Source organism: Vicugna pacos, chromosome 18, assembly GCF_048564905.1.
Source record: "Vicugna pacos chromosome 18, VicPac4, whole genome shotgun sequence".
Classification (NCBI taxonomy): domain Eukaryota; kingdom Metazoa; phylum Chordata; class Mammalia; order Artiodactyla; family Camelidae; genus Vicugna; species Vicugna pacos.
The window spans coordinates 15,640,092-15,667,696 of record NC_133004.1 but is presented as its reverse complement, the minus strand read 5'-3'; the positions used below and the strand labels follow the sequence as shown (position 1 = coordinate 15,667,696).

The 27,605-nt window shown below is 48.7% G+C and overlaps 3 protein-coding genes across 12 annotated transcripts in view; 2 read left to right on the top strand and 1 right to left on the bottom strand.

The window, feature by feature from the left end:
* The window catches only part of ABAT (4-aminobutyrate aminotransferase), a 79,663-nt gene extending 63,795 nt beyond the window's left edge, over nucleotides 1-15,868 (top strand). For all 3 annotated transcript variants that reach the window (XM_072942247.1, XM_015239136.3, XM_015239137.3), the window contains 9 exons: nucleotides 36-128; nucleotides 626-688; nucleotides 3,064-3,127; nucleotides 3,611-3,759; nucleotides 6,053-6,190; nucleotides 7,011-7,178; nucleotides 8,402-8,548; nucleotides 11,388-11,499; nucleotides 12,637-15,868. In XM_072942247.1, coding sequence (XP_072798348.1) covers nucleotides 36-128; nucleotides 626-688; nucleotides 3,064-3,127; nucleotides 3,611-3,759; nucleotides 6,053-6,190; nucleotides 7,011-7,178; nucleotides 8,402-8,548; nucleotides 11,388-11,499; nucleotides 12,637-12,758 — 1,056 coding nt within the window. In that variant the 3' untranslated portion in view covers nucleotides 12,759-15,868. The remainder of the gene's footprint in view (nucleotides 1-35; nucleotides 129-625; nucleotides 689-3,063; nucleotides 3,128-3,610; nucleotides 3,760-6,052; nucleotides 6,191-7,010; nucleotides 7,179-8,401; nucleotides 8,549-11,387; nucleotides 11,500-12,636) is intronic.
* Nucleotides 15,869-21,787: 5,919 nt separating this feature from the next.
* On the bottom strand, nucleotides 21,788-25,377 carry TMEM186 (transmembrane protein 186). The gene is made up of 2 exons (XM_015239140.3): nucleotides 25,337-25,377; nucleotides 21,788-24,282 (listed from the first exon to the last, which is right to left on the bottom strand). The coding sequence occupies exons 1-2, from the start codon at nucleotides 25,337-25,339 to the stop codon at nucleotides 23,647-23,649; spliced, it is 639 nt and encodes a 212-aa protein (XP_015094626.1). The 5' UTR covers nucleotides 25,340-25,377; the 3' UTR covers nucleotides 21,788-23,646.
* A 167-nt stretch (nucleotides 25,378-25,544) lies between these two features.
* PMM2 (phosphomannomutase 2) overlaps nucleotides 25,545-27,605 on the top strand; it is a 48,935-nt gene continuing 46,874 nt past the window's right edge. For all 8 annotated transcript variants that reach the window (XR_012061054.1, XM_072942245.1, XM_072942241.1 and 5 more), the window contains exon 1: nucleotides 25,545-25,671. Coding sequence is in view for 7 of the 8 variants with exons in the window: in XM_072942245.1 (XP_072798346.1) it covers nucleotides 25,606-25,671 (66 nt within the window). In the remaining variant the exon portion in view is untranslated. The remainder of the gene's footprint in view (nucleotides 25,672-27,605) is intronic.

The following is a 27,605-nucleotide window of genomic DNA, read 5'->3' as shown; positions in this document are numbered from 1 at the left end:
TGGAACTGAGCCCACAGCTGCTTCCCTCCTGACAGGTGGCTCCCAAAGGAATGTCGCAGCTCATCACCATGGCCTGCGGCTCCTGCTCCAATGAAAACGCCTTCAAGACCATCTTCATGTGGTACCGGGTGAGGTCTGGGGCGTGCATGCGTGAGTACACACACACACGTACACACACACACACACTCTCTCACTCCCCAGCACCCAGCCACACACACAGCCCCTGTCCGACTGTTCGTATCAGCTGGCCAGAATATTGGACATCAGTGACCATGGTCAAAATCCGGAAAGGGCCACTGCCTGGATGAGGCTTTCCTAACATCCCAGCGGGGTATGGTGCCCCCCCTCCCCAAAGTAATGACACTGTCTTTCTCAGAATAAGACGCAGTATCGCACAGATCTTCGTGGTTGCCAATCGACTATCATACACCCTGTGCTTCCATCTATTTATTGACCCACAAGCACAGTGAACAGGCTCGGGCTTCAGCACATACGTGTAACCTCGACATATAATATCAGCGCTGAAAGCACCCCCCCGTTGTCAGGACTAAACGTCAGTTTGGGTGGAAAGTGGAAGCTCTCCCCACTGCAGAGCATCTGAGCGTTTGTTCTGTTGTTTTGTCAGAGCAAGGAAAGGGGCCAGTCAGGTTTCTCCAAGGAGGAGCTGGAGACGTGCATGATTAACCAGGTGAGCACAGCGTCCTTTCCAGCTCCCTCGGTGCAGGGGGCCCTGTCCTTCTCGAACAGAAAGATGTCTTAGCCAGCCCGGGCTGCCGTGACAAACACCAGGACACAGACGGGGGCACCTAAACGACAGGCATGCATTATGTGTTTTCTCGCAGTTCTGGAGGCCGGAAGACCAAGGTCAAGGGGCCAGCCAGTCTGGTTTCCCAGGGCAAGCTCTCTCCCTGGCTTGGGGACAGCCACCTTCTCACTGTGTCCCCACACATCTGGGAGAGGGAGCGGCTTTCTGGTGTCCATTCTTATGAGGGCACTAATCCCATCACTGGGCCCCAACCTCATGACCTCGTCCAACCCTGATTGCCTCCCAAAGGCCCCACGTTCAGGTACCATCACACTGAGGGTTAGGGCTTCAACATGTGAATTTGGGGAGGGGGAGACATAGACATTCAGCCCATGACGAGGGGTCCCCAAACATTCCAACCCCCTAGCTCATTCCCTTGGTTTCAAGGCTGAGTGGGGCTTGTCCAGCTGGCATTCATCAGTTTCCCAGGACAACTGGCTGAATCAGACCCATCTAAAATGGCCTTTAGTGTATTCTCTAGAATAATCCAAAATGTCAGTGCAAATGTACCTGCCTGGGTGTTCACTCACTGACATTGGGAGTAACAGTCACCAGAAAAGACTGGAGACCACCAGCACATCCAGGAATGGGGAAAGGTGGGTTAAGTGTTGGGGCTCCGAATGGAACCCCAGAAGTTCAAGGAGGCACCGAGGAGGCCAGTGCTGGGGGACAGCGGTCGGGGGACAGCCTCAGGGAAGGCCAGGTGGGCAGGACTCCAGGCTCCCCAGCCAGCTGCAGCCAGACCAGGCCTTTCCTTCGCCTAAATCCCAGTGTGATTTAGACAGAAGTGGCTACTGCATTAAAAAAAAAAAAACCCACTGTGTGCGTCCACAAAGTCCTGCAGCCAAAATAGTCACAAAGGGCTTCTCTTGGCCTGGAGACAAGTGCACCATAAACAGTGGGATGTAAATCATATGGACCCTGTGCTCTCAGCCATGTAAGTAAGTATACGGGCAAAAACCTCAGCGCTATCGCGGGTTCCGTTCCAGGCCACCCCAATGAGGCGAATGTTGCAGTAAAGCGAATCCCATTAATTTTTTGATTCCCTAGTGCATATAAAAGTCACGTTTACACTACAGTGTAGTCTATTGTGTACAGTAGCCTTATGTCTAAAAAGAAGTGCTTTTCGTAATTTAAAGCTACTTTATTGCTAAAGTATGAGGAGCCTTCAGCTACTCATAGTAGCAACATCAAAGATCACAGGTCATCATAACAAATACAAGAATAATGAAAAAGTTTGAAATACTCTGAGAATTACCAAAATGTGACACAGAGACACAAAGTGGGCAAATGCTGTTGGAAAAGTGGGGCCAACAGACTTGCTTGACGCAGGATGGCCACATACCTTCAGTTTATAAGAAATCCAACATCTGCCAAGCGCAATAAAGTGAGGTGTGCCTCTTTATCACGTTTATAATCAGGAGGCAAACAAAGGAAAATGACCAAAGGATATTCAGGAGTTTATGGGAGGAGGTCTTGGAGCTTTTCCCGGGGATCTCAGGGACCCAGTGGGAATCAGGCAGCCTGAGAAGACGCTGTGCAACCTCCCAGAGACTCAGGGGCCCCCAAGGTGGCCTCTGCAGCATCCCCAGCCCCTGAGACACCTGGAAACAGGTCTGATTCCCTGGCCAGGTGGGGGTTCAGAAGGCAGTGCTGCTTCGGGCTGGGAGAGGCTTGGGAGTTCATGCATCCCTCCTGAACCCCGGGGAAGCGCCGAGGGGAGAGGGAAAGCTCGGGGTCCTCCCACCCGCCCTCTCACTCTGGCTCAGCAGACCTCTTCCAAAGGCCTGGGTGTGTCCTGCAAGGGGCCCAGCTCAGCCTCAGGTCCCGGGAGGCAGATACGCACCTGGCCCATCTGTGGGCTGTGGGAGCTGAGCCAGGAAGGAGGGGCAGGAGGGCGGTCTGGGAGGGTCTCGAAGAGCCTGTAGACAACCCGGCCAGCGACAGAAAGGAGAAAGATGGGTGGCGGGCCAGGGGGAGTGTGCTTGCCCACCTTCAGGCTTGCCTGAGAAAGATGGGCCCAAATGGTGCAGAACTTGTGAGAAGACAGAGAGGTTCAGATATTCATTTAATGAAATCTCTTGATTAAAAAAGCCAGAACATCTCTGGGCTGAATCTAGACCATAGTGGTCCAGTCTGTGGCTGCTGCCTGAGAAGGCGTCCCCGATTCTTAGACTTCTGTGCCCCTCGAGGTGCGTGGGGGCGACCAGGTAGAGCCCAGCTCACAACCCTGACTGACGGCTGTTTCCTGGTTCTAGGCCCCCGGGTGCCCTGACTACAGCATCCTCTCCTTCATGGGCGCGTTCCACGGGAGGACCATGGGTAAGGAGGGCCCCTGGGACCCCGAGGTGGCAGTTGGAGGAGTAATAACATCACCACCAATAGCGACAGCCGCCTCCGATCTCGCGTGGGCGGCTTCCGCGCATCGTCCCGTTGATTCCACATCGTTCCCTGCAGACTGCGGATGAGTATTCCCACTTTGCAGATGTGGAAATCGAGGCTCAACAAGGGAAGGGCATTCCAAGGCCATTCAATGGCAGAGCTAAGATTTGAACCCCTGTCTTTCTGCCTTCCAAGTCTGTGTTTAGTCTGTGATAAATCAGAAAGCAAAAGCACACACACACACAGTGTGAGACACACGGGTGCCACTTCAGCATCACAATGTTTCAAGAACCAGGGTTCTGTGGGTTCTGTGGGCACCCGCCTCCCCAGGCATGTGAAGACTTGGGCTGCCCCATCTCCTTCTCAGGGACCGTCCTTCCTCCTTCCCTGAGCCAACCTCTGCTCTTCTTTTGCTGGGCTCAGGTTGCTTAGCGACCACGCACTCCAAAGCCATTCACAAGATCGACATCCCTTCCTTCGACTGGCCCATCGCACCATTCCCCCGGCTGAAGTATCCCCTGGAAGAGTTTGTGAAGGAGAACCAGCAGGAAGAGGCCCGCTGTCTAGAAGAGGTAACTCCCAGACCTCCCAGAGCCTCCCCTCACCCCTGCCTCCTTATCCTCAGCGCTTCAAGACCTAGCCCTGGAGAAGAGGAACACACAGAGTTTATCGGGGGACCCACGTGACACTCCCTGGGTAGGACTTAGGGACGAGCAGCCTCATGTCGCAATGTTCTGTGTTACGAAAGGTAATGAGACACTGATTTTTCCACCCAGCCTCCATCAACCCCGCTCCTAGTACCGACCTCTGTATCATTTAAGTTTCTTCGGGGGCAAGTTTCACTGATGCTAGAATAAGAGAAAATGAGCTGATTGGAAGAATATAGAGCAGCTCATAGGAAAAATGATTCCATGGAGAGAGTACAGCTCAGTGGTACAGCGTAAGCTTAGCAGGCATGAGGTCCTGGATTCAATCCCCAGGACCTTCATCAAATGAATAAATAAATAATAAACCTACTTACCTCCCCCTGCAAAAAAAAAAAATTCTACAGGCCCCTCTAGTCCACTCATTCAGTCTTCTCCTGAATCCTGGGGCTTTTGGGGAGCCTTGGGGGTTGCAGTGGTGGCAGGGGCGGGACAGAGAATGGGCTGCCCCCATCACCATGCCTCCACTTCAACCAGGACAGCCCCCCTTTTATCTGTTCCGTATATCGGGGTTCCTCATAAGACACTGGAAGGATTCTGTTGCCCAGGGCAGGAGTGTCACCCTTCAGATTTGGATTTGAGCTCAAGTAAGGCTGATTTGAAGATGGTTTGCCTCTTAGGTTCATCATTCTTTTTAATGAATAGATAACACCTACTAGGTGTGAAGCAGGGTGCAAGGTGCTAGGTATTTAGTGGTAAATAAAAGAGACAAGATGATAAAAAAAAGAGAGAGAGACAAAATGACTGAGTCTAATATAAGGCAAGCCACGTGTGAGTACAGATTTCCCAGTCACCACATTTTTTAAAAGTAAGAAGAAATGAGTGAAATTAACTTTAATAACATTTTATTGAACCTAGTGTATCCAGAATATCACTGTGTCAACATGTCATTCATATTTGAAAATTATTGATGAGGTGGTTTTATATTTTTTTTTCATGTTAGATTTTTGAACTCCAGGGTGTATTTTACACTGAGAGCACATCTCAGTTGGGACCAGCCACGTTCCAAGTGCTCAGTAGCCACGTGTCTCTCCTGCATCCTATCGGAGAGCGCAGGGTAGTTAGAAACACAGCGTTGGACAAATAAACAAGGAAGTAGCCACACAATGACAAATTGCAAACGACACTCTAAAAACAAAGAAAAGCATCTCAGAGCTTCCTTGGGGCGATTGGTGAGACCAAGGCCAAAGTCACATCGTCCAAACAGAAAATTTTTTCTTAATTTTGCATAGCAGAGAAAAATTACACTTGTTACTCTACCTGGGTGTATGGTTTGAGTTTTTAATTATATATAATTAATTAATTAATTAATTATTAATAAAATATCACAATTACTACTCTTTAATTATCTATAAGGTGATGCCCATTTTAGAACAAGAGTTCAAGAAATATAACCACTTGGGGAAAATCAGGTGTTTTCTTACTGCTCCATCACTGTTAACAGTTTAAATTTTTAAAATTGATTTTATTAACATATAGTTTAAAATGCACTCATTTTCACGCCATAAAATGCATGCCAAAATGCATGCCAAAAATGCACTTTTTAAAAGTGTCTAGTTCAACGTATTTTGACAAATAAATACACTCACATACCCATCACTGCAATCAAGGGTATCTTATCACCCTGGAAAACTTCCTTGGGTCAGTCTGAGAAGTCAACCCCTAGCCCACCCCATGCAACCACTGCGTGGATTTCTATCACAATAGACGAGTTTTACAACAGATTTTAAACCAACAGACAGCTGAGATGCTGTGCAGAAAGGTCTCTCATACCAATAATAACAGTAACAGCAATAGTATAGTGTTGCGAGGAGTGACAGTAGCAGCAGCCACCACCTTCTGTATGTCGGACACTGTGCTGTGTGATTGCAGTCAGTCCTCTCCGCAACCCGGTGGGTAGGTTCTGTCAGGACGCGCATAGTTCAGATCAGCAGAGCGAGCCTCCGGAAGGTTAAATATTTGCCCTGGGTTCTTAGTTTCCATCCCCACAGGTGGTAGCGCCAACCCCAGGTGGGACACACCCCATCCATGTGTGCAGCTCCGAGCAGATGCCACCGTCTGTGCCGAAAGTGCGCACAAACACATTTTCAATGTAACTTCCAGAGGCTCCTGGCCCCCATCCTCGGGGACTGCTCAGGAGCCTCCCCCCTTTGGCACGCAGGTGGAGGACCTGATCGTGAAGTACCGGAAGAAGAAGAAGACGGTGGCCGGGATCATCGTGGAGCCCATCCAGTCTGAGGGCGGAGACAACCATGCGTCGGACGACTTCTTCCGGAAGCTGAGAGACATCTCCAGGAAGGTCAGCGCCCAGGGCCGGGGTTTGGGTTGGGCCACAGGCCATTTGCAGTTGGTTTTCCAGAGCAAAGGGTTATCTTCGGGGTCCTGGTAAACTTCCAGATGTTCAGAGGCTGCCTGTCAGGTCCTCATGGGTAGAGAAGTCGGGGGTGAGGGCAGGACAGGGAATTGGTCCAAAATCTGCCTCCAACCTGCTGTCTTAATCGGGGACATTCCCCATCAAGAGACTCTTGGTGAAGTCCTCAGACTCCTCCCTTTTCTTTCTGGGGATCCCATCTCACCTTTCAGTCCAGTGTGGTCCACACCCAACAGATGCCAGTGAGCAAACTTTTGTTAATATTGTGTTCATTTTAATGTCACTTGCATGTAGAGCTGGCATGTCCAACCAGTCAGTTCACAGATAGAGGTGATGTGACATGAGTTGATTTAAACCCAAGAACTAAGAAAACAGTAGTCTGGGTGATGAGCAGAACTGGCAAACACAGCACCGGAAGCTTGGGAAATGGGGCTGCCTTCCAGCTGGGACACACTTCCTTCTGAGCACGTCAGCTTGTTCAGGGACCCAAACCGATGAAAGGAGGCTGTGCTGCGCTCAGGGAGCATTTGACGTTCCGGTTTCCTTCCAGCTCAGCAGTTTGCGGGCACGTGCAGATGCAGCTCTGCTGGACCCGCCCTGCTGAGGCGTTGGTGTGGTTCTGCGCAGCCGAAGAACATGGGCTTGGCTTGCAGCTCAGGAAGCAGTGACTCTCTGGCTGGACTCGGGGTCCACGGTTGGCCAGTGGTGGGTGTTTATTTCTCCCTCATCTCTCTCCCGTCTCGGCCAGCACGGCTGCGCCTTCTTGGTGGATGAGGTCCAGACAGGAGGGGGCTGCACCGGCAAGTTCTGGGCCCACGAGCACTGGGGCTTGGATGACCCGGCAGACGTGATGACCTTCAGCAAGAAGATGATGACTGGGGGCTTCTTCCACAAGGAGGAGTTCAGGCCCAACGCTGTGAGTGGGGACCCCGCCCTTCTCTCCTGCCCAGGACTCGGGTGGGGAGGCGGATCAAAGGGCATCGCTTTCCCATAACTGCTACTTTCTCGCAAACAAGGAATTGAGTGGATATCTCACATGTCACAGAGGTTTCCCAACCCAGTTCTTATCAATCTATTTTAAAGCCAATGGTTACGATCACCCCAGCTCTCTCTGCAGGGCTGACCTCACAGCGGTCCATCATCAGGCTTCTCCTAACAGCGGCTGCCGTGAACAGAGCATTTGCTCTTTGCTTGGCCTAATTCTAATTACTCCTTTTAAGCTTTACAGCAATGAAACCAAGCCAGTGTTATTTTTCTCTCCCATTTTGCTAATGAGGAATCAGGCACAGAGAGGTTAATTAAGTTGTCTAAGTTCACACAGCTTGTTAAGTGACAAAGTCAGGATTCAAACCCAGAGCCCAGGCTCTTAACCATTTCACTGTACTGCCACATGTACATATGGATTCTCATACACACACACACACACACACACACAGATTCAGCAGGGGCCCAGGATTCTTCCTTCCACCATTCCTGCATATAGTTTCCACCCTGAAGTTTACCTCATGATCCAAAATGGCTACTGGAACTCCAACCATCACGTCTCAATTCTAGGCAATTGGAAGGAAAAAGGACAGGAGGGCAGAGTGACCCCCTTCTCATCTTCAAGCAGCCTTCCCAGAAATCCCACAATGCTTCTATTTCTACCACCTTTGATTAGGGTCTGGTCACATGACCACTCCTAATTGTAAGAGAGGCTGGAAAGTGTGTTTTAGTTGGCTGCATTGACACCCTGAGTAATTTGTGGAGGAGTAAAGCGGGTGGTCTTTGAGGGTCAGACTGCCAAGAATCCACTCCTGACTCCACCACCTTAGAGCTGTATTTTCACAGACAAATCACTTAACCTTTCAGAAGCTCAGGTTCCTCCTTTATAAAATGAGGAGTATGGTAGTTAAGGGCCACTGTCTTGGTCTCCCCAGGACTGAGGGATTTCCCAGACCCTGGACAAATTGGGGTCCCTAACAGGAGTACCCACCTGTAGGGATGTAGCTATAGAGAGAATTTGGTGAGACCATATGTGGTGTCCTTCCAGCCCTTAGTAGCTGCTCACTGGGTTAGTGTGTCTCCTTCAAAGGGGGAGAAGGCGTGGCCCCTTCAGGGAGGCCCAGAGCCCTTCTGATACCCTGTGCCTCCTCCCAGCCTTACCGGATCTTCAACACGTGGCTGGGGGACCCATCCAAGAACCTGCTGCTGGCCGAGGTCATCAACATTATCAAGCGGGAGGACCTTCTGAACAACGCCGCGCATGCCGGGAAGGCCCTGCTCACGGGCCTGCTGGACCTCCAGGTACCCCTGTCCGGCCCCGGCCCCGGCCCCGGCCCCGCCCCCGCCCTCCCAGGACCCCATCCGTCACCGCCTCACAGCTCCCAGGGCAACACCTAAGCTCTTGAGCACAGCACTGCACCTGCTGCTCCAGAGATTCTGAAAGGTCCATGCTGTCTGTTTCTGTAGAGAATGCCTTCCCACTCCTCCGTCTTAACCCCATTCATTCCCAGTTCCTGAACTCCTGGTTTTCTTCTGCCACCAAGTTCAGACATCCCTCCTTTGCAAAACCTCCCAAATGCTCCCTCTCTCTCATTCCCACCAGTGTGTCCCCTGTCCTTTCCTCTGTGACCTTCTACATCCAGATCACTCTGCAGCAGTGCTCTCCAGGGGTTACATTGCCAGCTGCACACATCATCCAAAAGGTTCTCACAACCATGCTAAAAGTGAAAAAGGAGGAGGTGAAATTAATTTGAAAAATATATTTTACTTAACCCATCGTATCCAAAATATTATTTCCATGTGCCACCAGGATAGAAAATAACTTGTTATTTCATGGTCTTTTTCCCATGCTGTCTTTGAAACCCAGTGTGTATCTTACACGTACCACCCATCCCAGTTTGTCCTCAGCGCATTTTAACAGCCACGTGTGACCACTCATTGGACAGTAGAGCTCTCTATTATAGTGATTTGTCTTTGTTATGTCTACTCCCTGCCCAACACATCTTAGATTTGGGGGTGGGGGATGCTTCTGGGTGGAACCACAGTGTTTCCAGGACTGGCTAGTCTGGCCCAGGGATTAGGAGGGGAGATGACCCTCCCCAGATGTCTGGACACAAAGAGCTCTTCCTCTGAAATCTTGAAGCAGCCAGTCCCCCAAGAGCTGAGCAGAACCACTGAGGGGTGGTGATGATGGTGATGATAGTGGTGATGATGATGGTGGTGGTGATGGTGGTGATGGTGATGATGGTGATGTTGATGATGGTGATGATGGTGGTGATGATGGTGGTGATGGTGGTGGTGATGGTGATGATGGTGATGTTGATGATGGTGGTGGTGATGGTGGTGATGATGGTGGTGATGTTGGTGGTGATGGTGATGATGAAGGGAGGGGATGGTAGTAATAACAGCTTCCTTTTATTGAGAGCCTGCTCATACACTCTTTCATTAAAGTCTAACAGCAATGCTTTGGGTGTAGACACCACTCTTATCCCTATTTTGCAGATGAAGAAACTGAGGTGTTGAGCATTATTAACTTGCCCAACATTAACACAGCTTCCATGTGCCAACTCTGGGGTTTGAACCTGATTTGATGGACTTCAAAGTCCATGTTCTTTGCCAGTGTTTACCTCTCTGACATGATCAAGGGCCTAATAATAATTTTTTTATTATTATTATTATTTCCATTAATTGAGAATCTGCTCTGTGCCAAGCATTGTGTTAAGTGCCTTATCTCATTTAATCCTTAAAATAGGGTTACTGCATTTAGGAGGGGGAAAAAAGGCAGGACCCCTAGTTAAATATAAATTTCACAAGTCTGAATTCCAAGGGGGGAAAGGCAGGCACTGACTTGGTTCCAGTCACAGGGCAGAGGTGAGAACTTCAGGGACCACCATCCTCCTCCCCCTGGTAGGATGCCAGATTTAGCAAATTACAATACAGGGCTCCAGGTGAAATTTTTTTTAAATGGCAATGAAATTTTTTAGCATTAGTATATCCCATGCAACATGTGAGACATACTTATACTAGAAAATTATAAGTTGTTCATCAGGAATGTAGCTGCACGTCTTGTATTTTTTCTGGCACCCCCTAACTCGGAACAACTTGAAATTAGGAAGATACAATTATCCTCATTTTCTGGGTGAGAACAGGGAGCTTTAAACCCAGATCTGCCTGACTGCAAAGACTCTGAAGGGGTTAAGTGTGGCCATGAAGACAGCTGAGACCCTTCAGCTGTGCTGTGCAGCTGTCAGCGGAATTTCTTTTTCTCTTCTTGGGCTGGATTTGCATTTAGACTGAGGTTGGGCAGGGGCAGGTGCTAGGAAAAGCTTCTGGGAAGATTCGAAGGGTCAAAAGGTCGGGCCCTTCCCTCCTGCCCCAGTGCTCCTGCCCTGTCACCAGTGCAGCAGGAGAAATGCCAGGCATTTCTTTCCCTGGGGGACAGCTGGGCCCTGATGGTGGTGGTTTGTGCCGGATTATGGGCTACACCCGGTCTGTGCTCAGTAGGGTCTTATTCTAAGGCTGTCACAAAGGCGGGCCGCTCCCTGTCCTGAGCTGAGCGGCCATAAGGTCCATGTGGACTCACAGCTGCCTTCCTCGTGAGCAGGCATCACGCCAGCTCTCAGGATACAAAGCTACAGGCAGAGTTCACGGCCTGGCACAGGGCATGGATGGGACACATGGAAAGTGCTGGAACAAAAGAGAAGCAGTAGCGTTCAGATGATCCAAGACATCCCCTGAGTCACGGTCAGATTGCGAGATAGCCCCGTGGCTTCGGACCAGAAAGCAGGAATGGGCGCTCAGACCCTGCAAGTGAAGTCACAGCACCCCAGAAAAGCAAGTCCCGGGGCTGAAGGAAGCCGTTTCCACTACGCTCTGAGAAAGCCCCGATCTCAAGTCGTCAAACTGATTAGTTTGCCTAATTCATGTTTTCACTTAAAGTATCAGAGGTGACTGTTCTCTTTGTAGGTCTCTTAAATGTGCCAGTGGATGCAACCCAGCCCTAGTCACAAGGACGGGTCCTGGAGGACAAGGCACCTCGCAGGTGGCTGACTAAGGCTCCTGGCTCTGAGAAGAGGTGCGGAGGACAGTGTTGCCGCAGCAGCTACACAGGTGACAGGCTTGCTGTCTCTCCCCACTGTAGGCCCGGTACCCCCAGTTCATCAGCAGAGTGAGAGGACGAGGCACCTTCTGCTCCTTCGACACTCCAGACGAATCCATACGGAATAAACTCATTTCAATAGCTAGAAACAAAGGTAAGGCTGCCAGGAGTGGACGTCGAGCTGCATGGTGCCCACGTTTCCTGGAAGGGCATGGGCCGGGGGGAGGGGGCGGTGCGCAGGGGTTTCATGGGACTAAAGATGGTCAAAATTTCTCAAAAGAAGAGAAAGTTACCAGGGGGCTTGCCTTCTACATTTATTCATTCAACAATATTCACCAAGAAGGTGGGTAGTGCCAACAGTGGAGAGGGTTGGGGCCCTTCCTTCCAGGAGCTTACAGTCTGGCAGGAAGCAGTGACATGGAAGACAATATTTCATAAACAACCGATTGCAGTTATAAGTCCTCGGATGGAGGAAAAGGAGCTACAGAATGAATAGCTGGGGAAGGGGTCCAGGAAATCAGGGAAGGCTTCCATGAGGCAGTGACATTTTACATGAAGTCTTTCCAGGCGAATAGGAGTTGGCCAGGTGAAGAAGGTGGGAAGGAGCATTCTGGGCAGAGGGAGGGATGTGTGGGGCTTACAGAGGTGGAGTGTGGCCAGGGACAGACAGGCAGCAGGGGATGAAACGGGAGGAGCTGCCAGGTCCCCCTGTGGATCAGGTTCAAGACTCTGGACTTTGTCCTGAGAGCTGTGGGACCCCACAGGAGAGCTTTAAGTTGGGAGGCACCTACTGTGTCAAGCGTGGGGTCTTGCACACGTACCGTCTTACAAAAACCTGCGGCAGCCCTGAAGAGGGGTAAAAACTGAGCCCCAGAGACGCCACACAACCTAGCCCGGACCCCGTCTAGTCAAAGGTGCAGTCACCCTTTAAAATCAGCATGTTGCCTCCGTCCTGTGTGCTTCAAACCCGCCCCCGCTTCTGTAATTCATTTGCTGACTTAGTTTCTTTTCCCAACACACCATGAGTTTCTGGAAGGCAAGGACTTTCTCTCAGGATTTCTCCGTCACCAGACCTAGTTCAGGGGCAGCAGAGCTGGCATTCTGAGTTGGATGGAAGGGAGGGAACAGAGAGGTGGATGAGATGGGTGATAGGAGAGAACAGGGGTGAAGGATGGACAGAGGGGCTGGAAGGAAGGACGGATGGGGTCGCGGATGAGTGTAACAGCTCCCGGCTCCCCCGCGTGGGCCTCTGCACCCGGGCCCCTAACCTGCCCCCTGCCTCTCCTTCCAGGCGTGATGCTGGGGGGCTGCGGCGACAAGTCCATCCGTTTCCGTCCCACTCTGGTCTTCAGGGATCACCATGCACACCTGTTCCTCAATATTTTCAGCGACATCTTAGCCAACTTCAAGTAAAGAAGCCATTTCCACTACGCTCTGAGAAAGCCCCGATCTCAACAATCGTCAAATTGATTAGTTTGCCTAATTCATGTTTTCACTTAAAGTATCAGAGGTGACTGCATCAGCTGGGGGGTTATTTGTCGGGAGGGGATGTTTTTGGTGGCTTGGGGGGTAGGGGAGGGAGGAGGGGCTGGTTTGGGTTTCCCTCCCTGCAGAGCCAATGGTACACATTGGTTTAAGCTCAGACATTCTACTTGAGCCCTGGACATAGTCTTAGGATGGGCCCTGGGGGTCCTGGCCATGTATCTGCCGACAGTATCTTTGGAAACCGGTCAAGGGAATGACACCTGCTCCTGGGACTGGTGTGGGACTCCTGAGTTCTGGTCCCTCTCAAGTGATACATTCTGTGAGGGGAGGGTGTGGACTCCCCTTGCCCTGTGCAAAGACATGATTCACCCTCTCCCCCAGGCCCTGGAGCTCTGAGCATGTCCCACGTGCAGCCCAGTGATGGGCAGGACAGAGCATGTGCAGGACAGCAGGGACACTGGGGTTGAGCCTGGGGGTGTGGAAAGTATAGGAGGATATGTGTGCAAGGGGGTGTGGTCTCCTAGCCACTCTCTCCATGCCTCTGGGGATTCCTCCATAAACTGTGAATTCTCTCCTCGATGGGGCTTCATCCTGGGAGAATCTCTGGGTGGCATCACTGGCAGGTCTTACTTGCTGTCTTTCATTCCCCAAACTCTCTCCCTCCTATTAAACACTTCCTTGGTGGAAGGAAAGCTGTGGCCCCATCATTCACGGGGACACATGTGAACCGAAGGGTCAGAAGCACGCCTGTGGCCCGGAAGTGTCAGCCCAGGCCTGGGGCAGCAGAGCCCCATCCCCCTGCCCCGTGGCATCCGGGGTCTGAATCTGGACCCCTCCCCTAGGGGGACCCTTTCTCTAGCTTTAGCTCATCCACCTTTGCTCCGCTTCTGAGCAGCCCCAGGAGCAGCTCTGCTGCTCCGTCAGACGGAGTCGGTTGCTGACCTAGGTGTCTCGAGGGAAGCATCGGGAATTAAAGGCGCCAGAGCCCCAAGCGGGAAACCAGCCTGTTGGTGCCGGGCGGTCTGCTTGTTCTTGCCCCGCCAAGGCAGAGGCTCTCCTGTGTGGGTGAGTGTGAGGTTACCGCGCAGGCGGTGCTGAGAGGCTTGACTGGACTATGGCTGAGGCGAAGCAATCTGTGCCGGAGAGGAGACAGTTTTGGAACTGATTTGACTTCAGGTGCTTCTAAAAAGAGCGCATGGTGGTCCCAGAGCGATGAGGTACTGCTTGAGGGGAAAGGAGGGAGATCTGGCTGGTGTCCTCTGTCCAGAAGGAAGCCACTTCATCTCCTGGTGCCTTGGTTGACTGTTTTGGGCCAATCAAGATTCTTGATTCAGCACTTTTTCTCCTTTAATAATGAATCATCCAAAGATCTCCAAGTGGGTTGGTTTTTTCCGTTTCCACTCTTCAGCAGACTTGGTCATCAACCTTTTTTTTTTTTTTTTTTTTTTTTGGCCAAGAATGAAAGGCACTATCATGGTTATAGACATGGACAGATCCATGGATCCCAGTTCACTCTGTATCCCTGCAGACAGTGCTCATCTGTTGCTTTTCAGGAGTTCTGCCGGGTCCGAGGACATGTGCACTGCCAACTACATGGCGCCTCCCTCCCTCTGCAAGGGTTTCACTCATGTATATATTTGTTTATTTCTCCAACCATTCATTCATGAAACTTAGATTAAATACCTGCTCTGTCCCAGGCCCAGTGCTGAGCACTAGAAATCCAAATGTGAAATAAAACCTAGTCCCTGCTCTCAAGGGACTCACATCCCATTGGACACAAGAGACTCTTAAACTAACAATTAAAAAGCAGAATGGCAAGGATCATAAACGCGGTATTTGTAGAAACATCAGGAACTCAGATGGAGTGCCCCAACCCACCTAAGGATCAGAGGAGATTCCAAGAAGAAAGTGACATTTGAGCAGGGTTTTGCAGGATGAGCAAGAGTTCACCAAGCAGACAAGGCAAGGAAGTATGTTGCAGAAATGGAACAGCATATGCAAAGACACATCAGTTCATGGTCTCACACCTTTCACTGGGGATCCAGATTCCACAGGCAATATCCCAAAATCCAAGGCCTTATTTAACAAGCAAAATGCAAACCAAACTGTAATTCATATATTGGCGTACGGATGCTCTCTGCTGAGGATTTTAGCATTGGGTGCAAACATACAGTGAGGTTCCTGGAGTCCAAAAGGTTTTTAAGCCAGGGCACAACCAGAAATGTGGCTCTCTTTGGTGGAGAGAGTGGCTCCAATATTTTGTTCTCTCCTCACAGGACATTGACAGAGAAATGAAATCTGTTTTATCTGGAAAGTCGTTTCCAGGCGTATTCACTCCTTACTAAGGGAAGTTACTTCTCGTAAAACTTTTTAAGCCATTTATCAGCAAATCCTTGTTGAATCAGGGCATAATGAGTTCCTGAGACATCCTCTTTTGGGGGTAAGGGTGTAGCTGGAAGAATTTCAAGGAAAAGGATTCTTGGAGGCGCCCAAGATGGTAGAAACTTGGAAGAGGCTGGGGAAAACACAGGGAGCCCCGCAGACAGGCCGCCGGCTCGGGCAGAGCCCATGCCATAGAGCATCTGTGGCCGACAGTCCGGAAATGAACCCATCACTCATTAGTGCCATAGAGTTTAGGAAATGTCACTAGCAAGTCTCATCACATTTACAGAAAACAAGGTCCAGTAATAGCAAACCTTCATGCATCCTCACTTTTATTATAAATGGGTTTTTTTTATAATTTTTACTGACACTCAGTAACCGTGCAAAATTGTGCACATTAACATGTCTATTATCTATAACCTATCTCTGTCTATATATGTATATATATATCAGCTCATGGTAGAAAACCATTACTTGGGAGCTCTGCCGACGTGCGCATACAAAGTGATCTTGTTTACAGTATTCTGTTGACAGTGCCAATAAATGATAAATTAACCCGTCGCAATGTAACTGATGACCATATGCACAATTCCATGAATTCAATCTGTTTTCCTGTGTTAATCAGTATTCTTAAATTAAAATATTTATAATGGAAACACCAGAGTAAATGTGGCCTCTTTGGTTGACAGTGGTCTTGGTAAGGACTTATGTGACAAGTTCTTATTAAGCATCTATTGCATACCTCTTAGGGATGTCTTGGGGGGACCCTCTACCTGCTTAAGTCTGCCTTGGGCTCAGGAAGCACTGTGAGCCTGTTCATTTCATCGGAGCTCATCAAAGGCATGTCATGTGATGGGGATGGACACGGCGCGGTCCTCAGCCTCAGTTCCCCTTCCAGGGGGCCAAAGGTCACAGCCACCCAGCATAAGAACCAGGATACAGAAGGATGCTATACATGAACAAAGGAGAGGCCCCAAATCAGAGCAGAAGTTAACTCCCTGAGTTTCCTCTTGAAGACTGAGTGGTAACTGCTCCAGTGACTTGGAGGTGGGCTGAGAGCCACTCCAGACCAAAAGAATAGCCAACTGAAGACACGAAGGCAGGATGAGACAAGCATTTCTGTGACATTCAGCAGTACTCATTCACAAAGAGGGAGGCCAGGAGAGCCTGGAGTCCAGGCCAAAGAAACAGGCAAGGCTCGGATCTGCATTCTTTTGTACCAGGCCAGGCCTTCCACACACCGATGAAACCAGCCAAGGTTTGGAGCAGGGGGCTAATCCAACATGCTTTCTAGAAAGATTCTCCTGAGTGGCCAATGTGAAGAACAGGGAGGCTGGGCAACCAGTCAGTAATCTGCTGACCAAGGTGACCAGGTGGCCTGACCAGGACACCCATAACGGGTTGGATGGAGAGCAAAAGTAAAGCATAGGATCCAAAACATCCAAGACTTTCAACTTTCAAAATGCACTTTAGAGTCACCCTAAAGAGCTTTGTGTAAAAAAAACAAAAACAAAAAACTTAATGCTTGGGCCCCTCTCTAAACCTATTAAATCAGATTCTTTCAATTGCCCATCAAGGTGGTAAAGTGATGACCAGTTGGGGTCAGCTGGGAGGCAGGTGCAGCTTGGGAAGGCACGGAAGAGATGCTGAGTGAGCACCTATGGAAGTGAGCTGGGTCCTTGTTCCTCCTGGCGTCCTGACCTGGAGCCGGGGGTCGTGGGCTCCTGACTCACTTCTGCCCCCAACTGTCTCTGTGGCCCTCTGCGGCCCTTATTTTTCTCTCCTGGAAAAATGCATGGTTTGGACCACGTGATTTCCAAGGTTTCTTCCAGCTCAGACACCCAACATGTCTAAAATCATCGACTTGGAAAGCAGTATCTCCCATTAAATGGTCTTTTAAGAATAATCATGGATAATGATAATATTTATCATTTGTTGAGCCTCTGCTGTGCACAAGCATGTTCTGCTGGGGCTTTGTAATTTTCACAGCAAACCGATGAGTTATGTGTGTGTCTGCCTGTTTGTAAGAAGAGGAGCCTGAAGCTCAGAGAGGTTGGAGAACCTGCCCAGCATCACACAGCTTGGAAGCCAGGATTTGAGGCACACAGATACGGGTGAGTACACACATGTGGTCAGCGTGGGATTGGTTCAGATTCAACCACTCAGGATCCTTCTCACAGCCAGCCTGGCCACTGGCCTGGGAAAGCGGACTCGGTCAGCATTAGTGTGAGCTCCTGAACATATATTCCCAAGGCAGGTGGTTGGAAGGTACTGGGACCTTTGTTAAAAACAGTCCCTGTTTCCATTTTCTGTCCTTCTCTCCTCCCTGGTTAGGCAGGACAAGGCAGTAAAATGACCCAACTCTGCTGCTGTCTAGCTGGGTGACCTTGAGCAAGTCCCGTACCCTCTCTGAGCCTCACCTGCAGAGTGAGGTTGATTATCATAATGCAGCAAATACTTATCGAGGGCTTCCCTGGACCAAGCGCTATTTGAAGTGCTTTTCATGTAGTAAGTCAGTCCCCTCATCCACCCGCGGTGGGTGCTTTTATTAGCATCAATTCACAGATGAAGAAAGCAGGGCACAGAGAGAGACTGGCCCAGGGTCACAGCTGGGAAGTGCAGGACTAGGAATCAAGCAGGCAAGACGGTTCCAAGCCACTCATGACCTCATCTAACCCTCATCACCTCCCAAAGGCCCCACCTCCGAACACCGTCACCCTGGGGGTATTGTTTCAACCTACAGATTTTTGGAGAGGATACAAACATTCAGTGCATAGCAACCACCAGATGAAAATGGACGTGCTACATACAGAGCACCCCATCGCCTGCATCTAAATTGTACACAGCCCAGGGTAGAGGGACCCAAAGTCCCGACGGCTCACAGCAGATGGGGAAGGAAACCACTCCACGAGGAACAAACACCATCACATCACTGGCGCTTTAAGTGACAATTGTTTCTTCCTGTCCACCCAGGTTCCAAGTCCAGTATGGGAATCATGATTGAGAAACTCTTCTCTTTACCTGGAAAGCTGGTGGGAGGGGGAAAGGAGGGAAGAGACTGCGTTTGTTACAGCGTTTTTCTTCATTTGTTAAGATGGATGGCGTGCTCATAGGAAATTTTTACATAATACTAGAAGGTTATAAAGTTTTTTATTAACTTTTTTTAATTGAGTTATAGTCATTTACAATGTTGTGTCAAATTCCAGTGTACAGCACAATTTTTCAGTTATATGTGAACATAAATACATTCATTGTCACATTCTCTTTCGCTGTGAGCCATCACAAGATCCTGTATATATTTCCCTGTGCTACACAGTACAATCTTGTTTATCTATTCTACATTTTGAAATCCCAGTCCCTTCCCACCCCCTGTCCCCCTGGCAACTACAAGTTTGTATTCTATGTCTATGAGTCTGTTTCTGTTTTGTATTTTTGTTTGTTGTTTGTTTTGTTTTAGATTCCGCATATGAGTGATCTCATGTGGTATTTTTCTTTCTCTTTCTGGCTTACTTCACTTAGAATGACATTCTCCAGTAACATCCATGTTGCTGCATATGGCGTTACGTTGTCGGGTTTTATGGCTAAACAGTATTCCATTGTATAAATATACCACATCTTCTTTATCCAGGCATCTGTTGATGGACATTTAGGCTGTTTCCATTGTCTTGGCTGTTGTAAATAGTGCTGCTATGAGTATTGGGGTGCAGGTGTCTTTTTGAAGTAGGGTTCTAGAAGGTTATAAAGTTGAGAGTAGAAAGCTTCCCTTTATCTCATCCACCCCGACCCACTCCCCAGGGTTAACCATTGTGAACCATTTGTAACAAACAGGATGATATAGAGCTGTATTGTTCTGTGATTTGCTTTTTCCAGTTAATGCAGCCCGACGATTACCTGTCCGCATCAGCTGGTCTGGTTCAACCTCACTCTTTCTCAGGACTTGTAATATGTCATAGTTGATTTAACTGTGTTGCCTACCAATGGAAACTGAGTTTACTTCCTGTTGTTGTATGTTTCACTCTTAGAAACATGCAGTAAACATCCTCATACATAAGCTTGGGTATTTCTATCAGGTGATTTTGGGAATTTTTTTCAAATGGGTAATTGCCAATATATCCGCTACTTGACTATAAAGACTACCTCCATTTTCTGATTAGCGACTTCACCGTCAGAGGTGGCTCTTGGGAAGGGTAAATCCCGTACAATGATTCTCAAAACTCGGGGCGCCTTGGAAATACCTGGGAAGCGTAAAGACACAGATGCCCAGCTGCTTCTACCAGAATCAACAGGGTGGAGCACAGGTGAGTTTTGTTGTTTTTATTGTTGTTGATGTGGGATTTGGAAGCAGCTCCCTGGTCCTGCTGGTGAGCCACTGAGCCCTAGCCCAGTTTCTGTTTTCACCGGGAACTGTGATTGTAGCCGGGAAGAAAGGATGGAGTTTGCTCTGTGTGCCCTCTGCTGGCACTGCAGGAGCAGACCACACATCCAAGTGGAGGCTCTTCCGCGCCAAAGCTGGTGGGAATCGGGGCTATTGCCTCCCATGCAGATACTTCCGGGCACTGATTTTCAACCCAGGCAATGCATAAGAATCACCTAGGGAACCTGGCCATGGGCCTGGGCAATGGAGTTTTTTGGGGTTTTTTTTAAAGGTCTCCAGGTGATTCTACACACAGCCCAGGCTGGGAACCTATTCTTTAAGGGGAAAAAAAAAACAACTGACCCAGGAACATGGAGGCCTGGTTTTATTTCAGAAATTCCCAGACCGGCTGCGTTGCAGAATTAGCCTCAAGCTTGACAAAAAAAAAAAAAAAGAGAGAGAGAGAAAGAAAAGAAAAAAAGAAAGAGAGAAAGAAAGAAAGAGAGAGAGAAAGAGAGAAAGAAAGAGAGAAAGAAAGAAAGAGAGAGAGAAAGAGAGAAAGAAAGAGAGAAAGAAAGAAAGAAAAGAAAAGAAAAGAAGAAAAGGAAGGAAGGAAGAAAGAAAAAACATTCTGGGGACACATCCCAGACATAATCAGAATCTCCACGGGTAAGGATGGCTTAGGTAATTGCTTACAAGTAATCTAACAGACCTACTGGAGTTAATTTTTGATTTTAATAAGTCAAGGTCAAATCATTAATCCCTCTTAAGACATGTTATAGGCACACAGTTTGTCTTAGGGGGAAGAGGCTCACAGTCATTGACGGCCCTAATAAACAGGTGAGGGAAAGATAGGGGCGAGAACCCACAGTTCTGAATGATTATATAATCAAGTCTTCTATGTAATTGAATCCTCACTACAACTTCTTAAGCAGAGATAGTAACACCCTGTTATTACAGAGGAAGAACCAGAGCCATGGAGAGACAGATGGAAACTTCCCTGTAACATCTACGGAGAAAGGCTTTCAGGCAGAAGAAGCTGCCAACTCTAAGGCCCTAGGGCTGGAGGGTCTGTGATTATTGGAGGAAGAGCAAGGGAAATACAGCTGAGTGAAGCCCTGAGTGCAGAGCTGTGGAAACTCGTGCCATTTGCCCTGAAGAGCCGGCATTCTGAGTGGGTCTGAGGCCCTCTGGGCCCACGGCCAGGCTCTGGGTCAGACCTCACATTGCACACATGACCCCTCTATTGAGGAAAAGTACAGATGTGCCCTGGCTGACAGTGGGTACCAGCGATCCTAAACATCCGAGGGACACGATCACACACTCCCCAGACCACTGTCTCTCACGGGCAGGAATCAACACACAGTGGAATGTAATGGAGGAAACATCCATAAGCCTCTGTCCTTTGACTTCAATCTTTAACTAAAAATGAATACAAATTAAAAAGTGCTGTTTCCTATTATTCTTGAAAGTTCCCAAACTTTCTCTCAATGTTCTCTTTATCTGACCTTCAAAGGCTTCCCACAGTGATAAGGGTCAAAATCAGGGATCTCGCTTTAGCAGAGGCAAGCCCCTATCCAGGGCAGAAGCGCACGCTTACTGTTTTCCCTGGGCCGGACAGAGCGGTGAGTAACACTTTCCTCCTCATGCCTGGGGTCTCCTTCCCCATCCTGGGTGTCCCAGGGCATGCTGGCTCCTCTCCCAACCCTCGCCCCCTCCTCTTTCACTGCACTGTCCCATCTCTAACTACCTACAAGCACTTAGCTCCGTCCTCCCTCCCCACCTAGACTCTGGAAGCCCCACAAAAGCAAAAACCTTCTATGAACGGCGGTGCCCTTAGCACCCAGCACAAGAGGTTTGGGGAAGATGACTGGCTGATCTGGAAGCCTGCAGGAACAAACTGTCTTGAATTATATGCTTTTTTGCATGAAGGTGGAATAAATTCTGGGGAAATGAAATAAATTAAGATCTAACTTCTTTCATATTATCTTGATTATAAAGTTCCTTTGCTCCAAATGCCATTTTCAGTCTACACAGAGGAAGGGTCTCTCCCCATATATTTGATATTTTTCACATTCTTTATAGCAATGAAAAAATGGAAATCATTTAAACAGTAAAGGTTACAGAACCGGCTACATCCGCTCAGTGAATATTTTACAATTACTGATTTTTTTTTTGCATAAGAAGTATTTAAATGAAAAAAAATCAAATAATCTGGGACTTCTGTTTTTACCTACTTGTAAGGTATGTTGCCTGTTTTCCCCCCAAGTTTATTGATATAATTGACATATGACATTGTATGAACTTAAAGTCTACAACATAATGATTTATATATGTATATATTGCAAAGTGATGACCATAATAAGTTAGTAGCTAGCATTTCAACAGTTACAAGTTTTTCTTTTTTGTGACTGAATATTTTTAATGAATGTTTGTAACTGACATAGTCTTATGTTATAACATGAAGCAAAAAAAAACTTTCAGGTACAGGAAAACATCTATGTTTTAAATAAACACTGGAAGCACAATGAGATACCACTTCTACGCATTAGGAAGGCTATTAAAAAAAAGAAGATGTGGATAAACTGGAACTCTTATTCATTGCTGGTGGGAATATAAAATGATGCAGCCACTATGGAAGTCTGACAAGTTCTCCAAAAGTTAAATGTAGAATTACCATATGGTCCAGTAATTAATTCCATTTCTCAGAAAATACCCAAAAGAACTGACAGCAGAAACTCAGACATCTGTACACCAGTGTTCACAGCAGCATTATTCACAATAGCCAAAAGTGGAAACAGTCAAAACTCCATCAACAGATGAATAGATAAGCAAGGTGTAACATACACATATACAATTCTGCCATAAAAAGAGAATGAAGTTCTGACATAACATGGATCAACCTTGAAAATTACGCCAAGTCAAAGAAGCCAGACATAAAAGGCCATATAGTATATGAATCCATTTATATGAAACATCCAGAATAAGCAAATCCAGAGACAGAAAGCAAATTACTGGCTGCCAAGGACTGGAGAAAGGTGGGGTTGGGGAGTTACTGTTTAATGGGCACAGAGTTAGTGGCTGGGATGATGAAAAAGTTCTGGAGATGGAGAGTGGTGGTGGTTGCACAACATTGTAAATACACTTAATACCACTTAATTGTGCACTTAAAAATGGTTAAAAGGATAAATTTTTTATGTTTATATTTTACTACAGTGAAAAAAGACTGGAAGGTCACAAAACAAAATTTAGTTATTGACTTTTGAGTGAGAATCATAAAGATCGACTTCCTCTTTACTGTTATAAATTATATGATAAATATATTACTAAACATATATTACTAACTACAGGGGGCACTGCATATAGCTGGCTTTAGTTTGTAAAGGATCGCACCAGCACCGAGTTCACGGACTTGATCACACTGCAAGGCCTCCCTACATGAGAGCCCCTAGACCTCCAGGTGGTGAGCTTGCCTGGACGACACCCCTGTCCCAGTGGCTGTGCAATGACCTGCTGGCAGGTAGAAATGACCCACCTGTAGGCTTCGTCCCAGTCCCCCGTGCTGCTGGGTCCACCAGAGGGTGCAGCCCAGGGCTCAGGAAATCCCTCCCGATTGCCTGGAAGCCTTTCTGGGCACCCTCACCTCTAAACTAACAGTGACATTTATTGTTTATCTTCACACCATCCCAGGGGACAGGGAGGATTTTTCCATTTTACAGATGTGAAAACCAAGGTTCCAAGAGACTTAATAATCTGTCCTAGGACGGAGCTCTGAGAACAGACAGACCCAAGCCTTTTGGCTCCTCCCACACCTGTGTTTGTACAGTTTGAGTGAACTTGGCATAGATTCCTCCAAGAACTGGCTTGGCTCTTAACAGAAACTTCTGGCCATCATCTGAATGTCGTACACAAGTGCAGTTAAGAATGTGCACTCAGGCGTAGTAACCACACTACTAGGTTTTCTCCTGTGAATTTCCTCATTCCAAAAGATAAGTTCCCAGGGATGCTGGCAAAGTCTCCAGCTGTCGGATCCCCTTTTCCAGCCTCGCTCACCCCCTCTGCCCTCCTGCAGGAGACCCTTCACTTGAGTCCATCTGGCATCCCAAACACCTGCGTGAAACGCTCTCTGTCCAGGATGCGTCCGTAGCGCAGGGTGAGGTAGAAGGTCTGCTTCCCACTGTACTGCTGGATTCGCATGAACAGCTCCTGAGGCCGATCTCTGCTTTCCGTCATGGGGATGACGTCGGCCACGGGGCAGTAGGTGTCCTGTCGCCGGCCCCAGAAGGTTAGGTGGGCCACCCGCAGCACGGTGCCCGACTCATTCACGTACAGGATGCCCACCAGCCTCCGGAAGAAATGGCTCATCCAGCACAACATGGCCAGCGCGAAGCCAGCTATGCCGCCCGCGAGACACAGGGAGCTGAAGGTCATGAGGCCCTGGGAGTACCAGTAGAGGCCAGGTGGCAGGGCCACCAACGTCAGGGCTGTCTGAGCCACCTTGAGACGTGACAAGTACCCGAAGGCCCTAATGGCATCAAACCGGTAGACCATCTGAAACTTCTCTGTCTCTGTGCCTGCTGGTTTCTCCTTGGAGGTGGGCAGCCTGCTCCCCACCCACCTCCTAGGATCCTGCCCACTGCAGCACCACAGCCCTTGGAGAGGCCTTCCCCATGCAGCTGTCCTTGGCAATCGTGGCACAGTTCGGAGGAGGGCAGCCTGCAAGGGAGACAGGGAGATCATTTCTCTCTCGCAACTCAACCATGCTAACTCACGTAACAGACATCTGCAAAGTATCTTACACGGAGGCTCCCCGCCAATCCTGTGAGGTTGGCGTTACAGCCAGAGATGAAAAGAAAGGTAAGCTAGATGCTTTTATCTCACGTGATCTTCACAAAAGCGGTTGTGAGATGGGAACCACTACTTCTACTTGACCACTAAGGAATCAACCCAGAGAAGGTAAGAAATTTACCCAAAGACACACAGCCAGCGTGTGGGGCAGTCTGACTTTCAAACCGGTCCTCCATCCTCCAGGCAGTTCAAGCAGGCAGGTATAGAAAAGGAGTCACAGCTTTCATTCATTGAAAAATACCTAGGAAGGGCCAACCCTGGACTGGGCACTGGATCCATAAGCCTGTGTGAACATTTCCCCAGGGACGAAAGTAAGTCACTGTCCTAGTGGCAAACAAATCCGCTATTCATTATTATGACGGACTTTCCAATTCTCGGTCAGGTTAAAGCATCGTCTTGGGGGCAGAAGGAAAACGCTGTTTTCTTAGCCTAGATTAGGGGAAGAGGAGGGAGGAATGGAGGCGTCAACCCGTGGCACAGGGTTTTACCAGGTGCACACTTCTACACCTTGAAAAGTGCAGTGAAAGATAACTTCGGGCGATGGAGGCGGATCTGGGTTCCAGTTCTGGCTCCTACAATCACTAGCTGTGGATCCTCGGGCAAATTACTCCACCTCTCTGAGCCCCAGTTTCTTCATCTTTCAAAGTGGGGATCCAGAACATACTGAATGAGGTAATAGTTTTAAAGCCCTCGAATGCACTTGATGCACGGTGAGTGCTCAGTGAGCTTTAGTTGCCGCTGTAGTTGGCCCACGTGACCCGAGCACAAAAGAAGGCCGGGAATACCAAATCGTAACCCACGCCAGAGGTCCCTCCTGCAGATTCTCCTTATCATAACCCCAGGCCTCTGCATGCCTGCCCCAGGCCTGACCCCGACCCCCAAAACACGTCACCTCCCTCATTCCCGCAACCTGCCTTCTTACCATGGCCCTGCTTCCTGCTGCCGGAAGTGAATCCCACCTACTCCCGGAACCCCAGGAGAGGGTGCTCGGCCCCAATAGGATAGCGTAGAGGCGCGTTGCATTCTGGGACCTGTAGTCCAGGGAGCATAGCTGCCGCTAATCGCAGGCATTGTGGGAGTGGATTCTCCTCCTCCCGGCGTACCTTGCGGCACGGGGGGCCGGACCCGGAAGTTCCGGGCCGAGTTCCAGGTGCCAGCGAGTCCTGTAAGGTACGCGTGGAAGTTGGGGTTATGGCGGCACCCAGGCCAGCGCTCTGCCTCTTCGATGTAGACGGGACCCTGACGGCCCCGCGGCAGGTAAGCGGCGCCCGGCGGGCTCGCGGCAGCTGGTGCAGAGCCCGCTGGTTCTCCTGGACGGGGTTAACGACCTGCCAGGTGGGCGACCTGGGGCGGCTAAGGATCTTCTGTCGCCCGTGGAGCGGCTGAACTCTATTCTGAGTTCCTTGGAAAGATTAGATGGAAGCTCTGACCAGCTCTTCAAAACCTCCGAGTGCTAGGAGAGATGGGACGGGCCTGGGTTGGAAAACACAGTTCTGGAGTCTCACCGCCAGCCCTAGGTTTGAACACCCAGCTCAGTCTCTCTACCAGCTTTTGTGCCCTCCTCAGGCCTGTGCCGGTAGCCTGATATGAAAAACATAGGTTTCCAAGTCAAATAGACCTAGTAGAGTCTCATCTTTTCCTGCTCACAGCTGTGTGGCCTTGAGCAAGTCATTTAACTTCAGAGCCTCAGCATCTGCGGCTTTAAATGGGGACATTACCTGTTCCGTAGGTTGTGTGTGGTGGGGGGAGGTGGAATGAAATCATGTAAGTTCATGAAAGTGTCCTGCATACAGTAGGCTGTGTTCAGTAGTATTTGATAAATGTTAGTCTCCACCACCACTCCCTTCTCTAGCCCTGCGGTGGACTGGGGTGATTGAGGAGACCTTGATTGTTACAGGCTGTCTGCTGAGAGCCTCCTTGGACTCCTGGAAACTTGCTTGCCATTTTCAGGTTTTGCTGCCACAGGCACCAACAGGTTTCATTTAGGATTAACTTCCGTGATGAAGCACACTCTTACCTCCCCCTTGCAGCACAAATTAGTGCCTGAACACCAGCCATTTCAACTTGAGATTGGGCCCCAATGGCCTCGCTGTCTTCGAGTTCACCTCTACCCTGTTTAGTTTTGGCTGGGTGGTACCAGGGGTGTGCTCCAGAATTCCACATCAAATGTCTGTGACCTTAGACACATTTTACCCTTCTGAGCCACAGGTGCTGTGTATCTAGTGATGATACTGAGCTGCAAGTTCTCCGAAAGCCCTTTCTGACTCTGAGATTCAATGATCAGCACACTCCTGTAGGTTGTTAAACGTCCATAGTGGTCTGGAGCAAGGTCAGCAATTCATTGTTTGTAAAGCGCCAGATAGCAAATATTCTGTGTTTGCTCACCATATGGTCTGCAGTAACTACTCAGCTTTAATGCAAAGCAGCTGTAGACCATATGTAGCCGTGGTGTCTCTTTGTTCCAGTAAAACTTTATTACGAAGAAAACCGGTGCTCATTTTGGCCCAGTGGCCGTGATGGTCTAGGGTTTACATTCCAAGCCTTTTTACACAGTATCATTGGACCCTCTCAGCTTTCTCCCTATTTCATCCCAAGTAGGATAATTGTTTTTTCCGTTTTAAACAAAAGACTCAGTGAAACCATGAGCTTGATTTTGCACAACAGATCTGGTACAAGTCTCTGGCCTCAGGGTATTGTTATTTGCTAACTTTGCCATTTTCTGCCACTGCACTAAGGTGGAGGCTGTTCTGGTTACTAGGTATGCCATTCAGGCAAATGCATCTGATTCCCAGAAGGAATCAGGATATATAAGCACAAAAATGAAATAGCAGCGAAACCAGGCAACCCACAGTGGAGTCCCTTAAAACATTTGAAACATGATATTCTTTGGTGAACGAAAGTAATTTTTACACTAAAAAAAAAATCTGATTTAAAAGAGAGTTTTTATGTGCTGGGTGCTCTAGATGAAAAGTAAAAATATTTTAGCAACAGAACTATTCCCTTCCTCAGTACACACATTCTCAAACAGTGATAAAAGCACAAGACAATCTGGAAGCAATAGAATGGGTTATCTTTTTTTTTTTGGCATTAGTGATTGGTTTATTTTTATGAGAATAATTTAAAAGTTCAGTTCAGGAACTGTCAGATAAGTATTAGTGTAGTTACTACAAAATTGCTGATTGTATCTAATT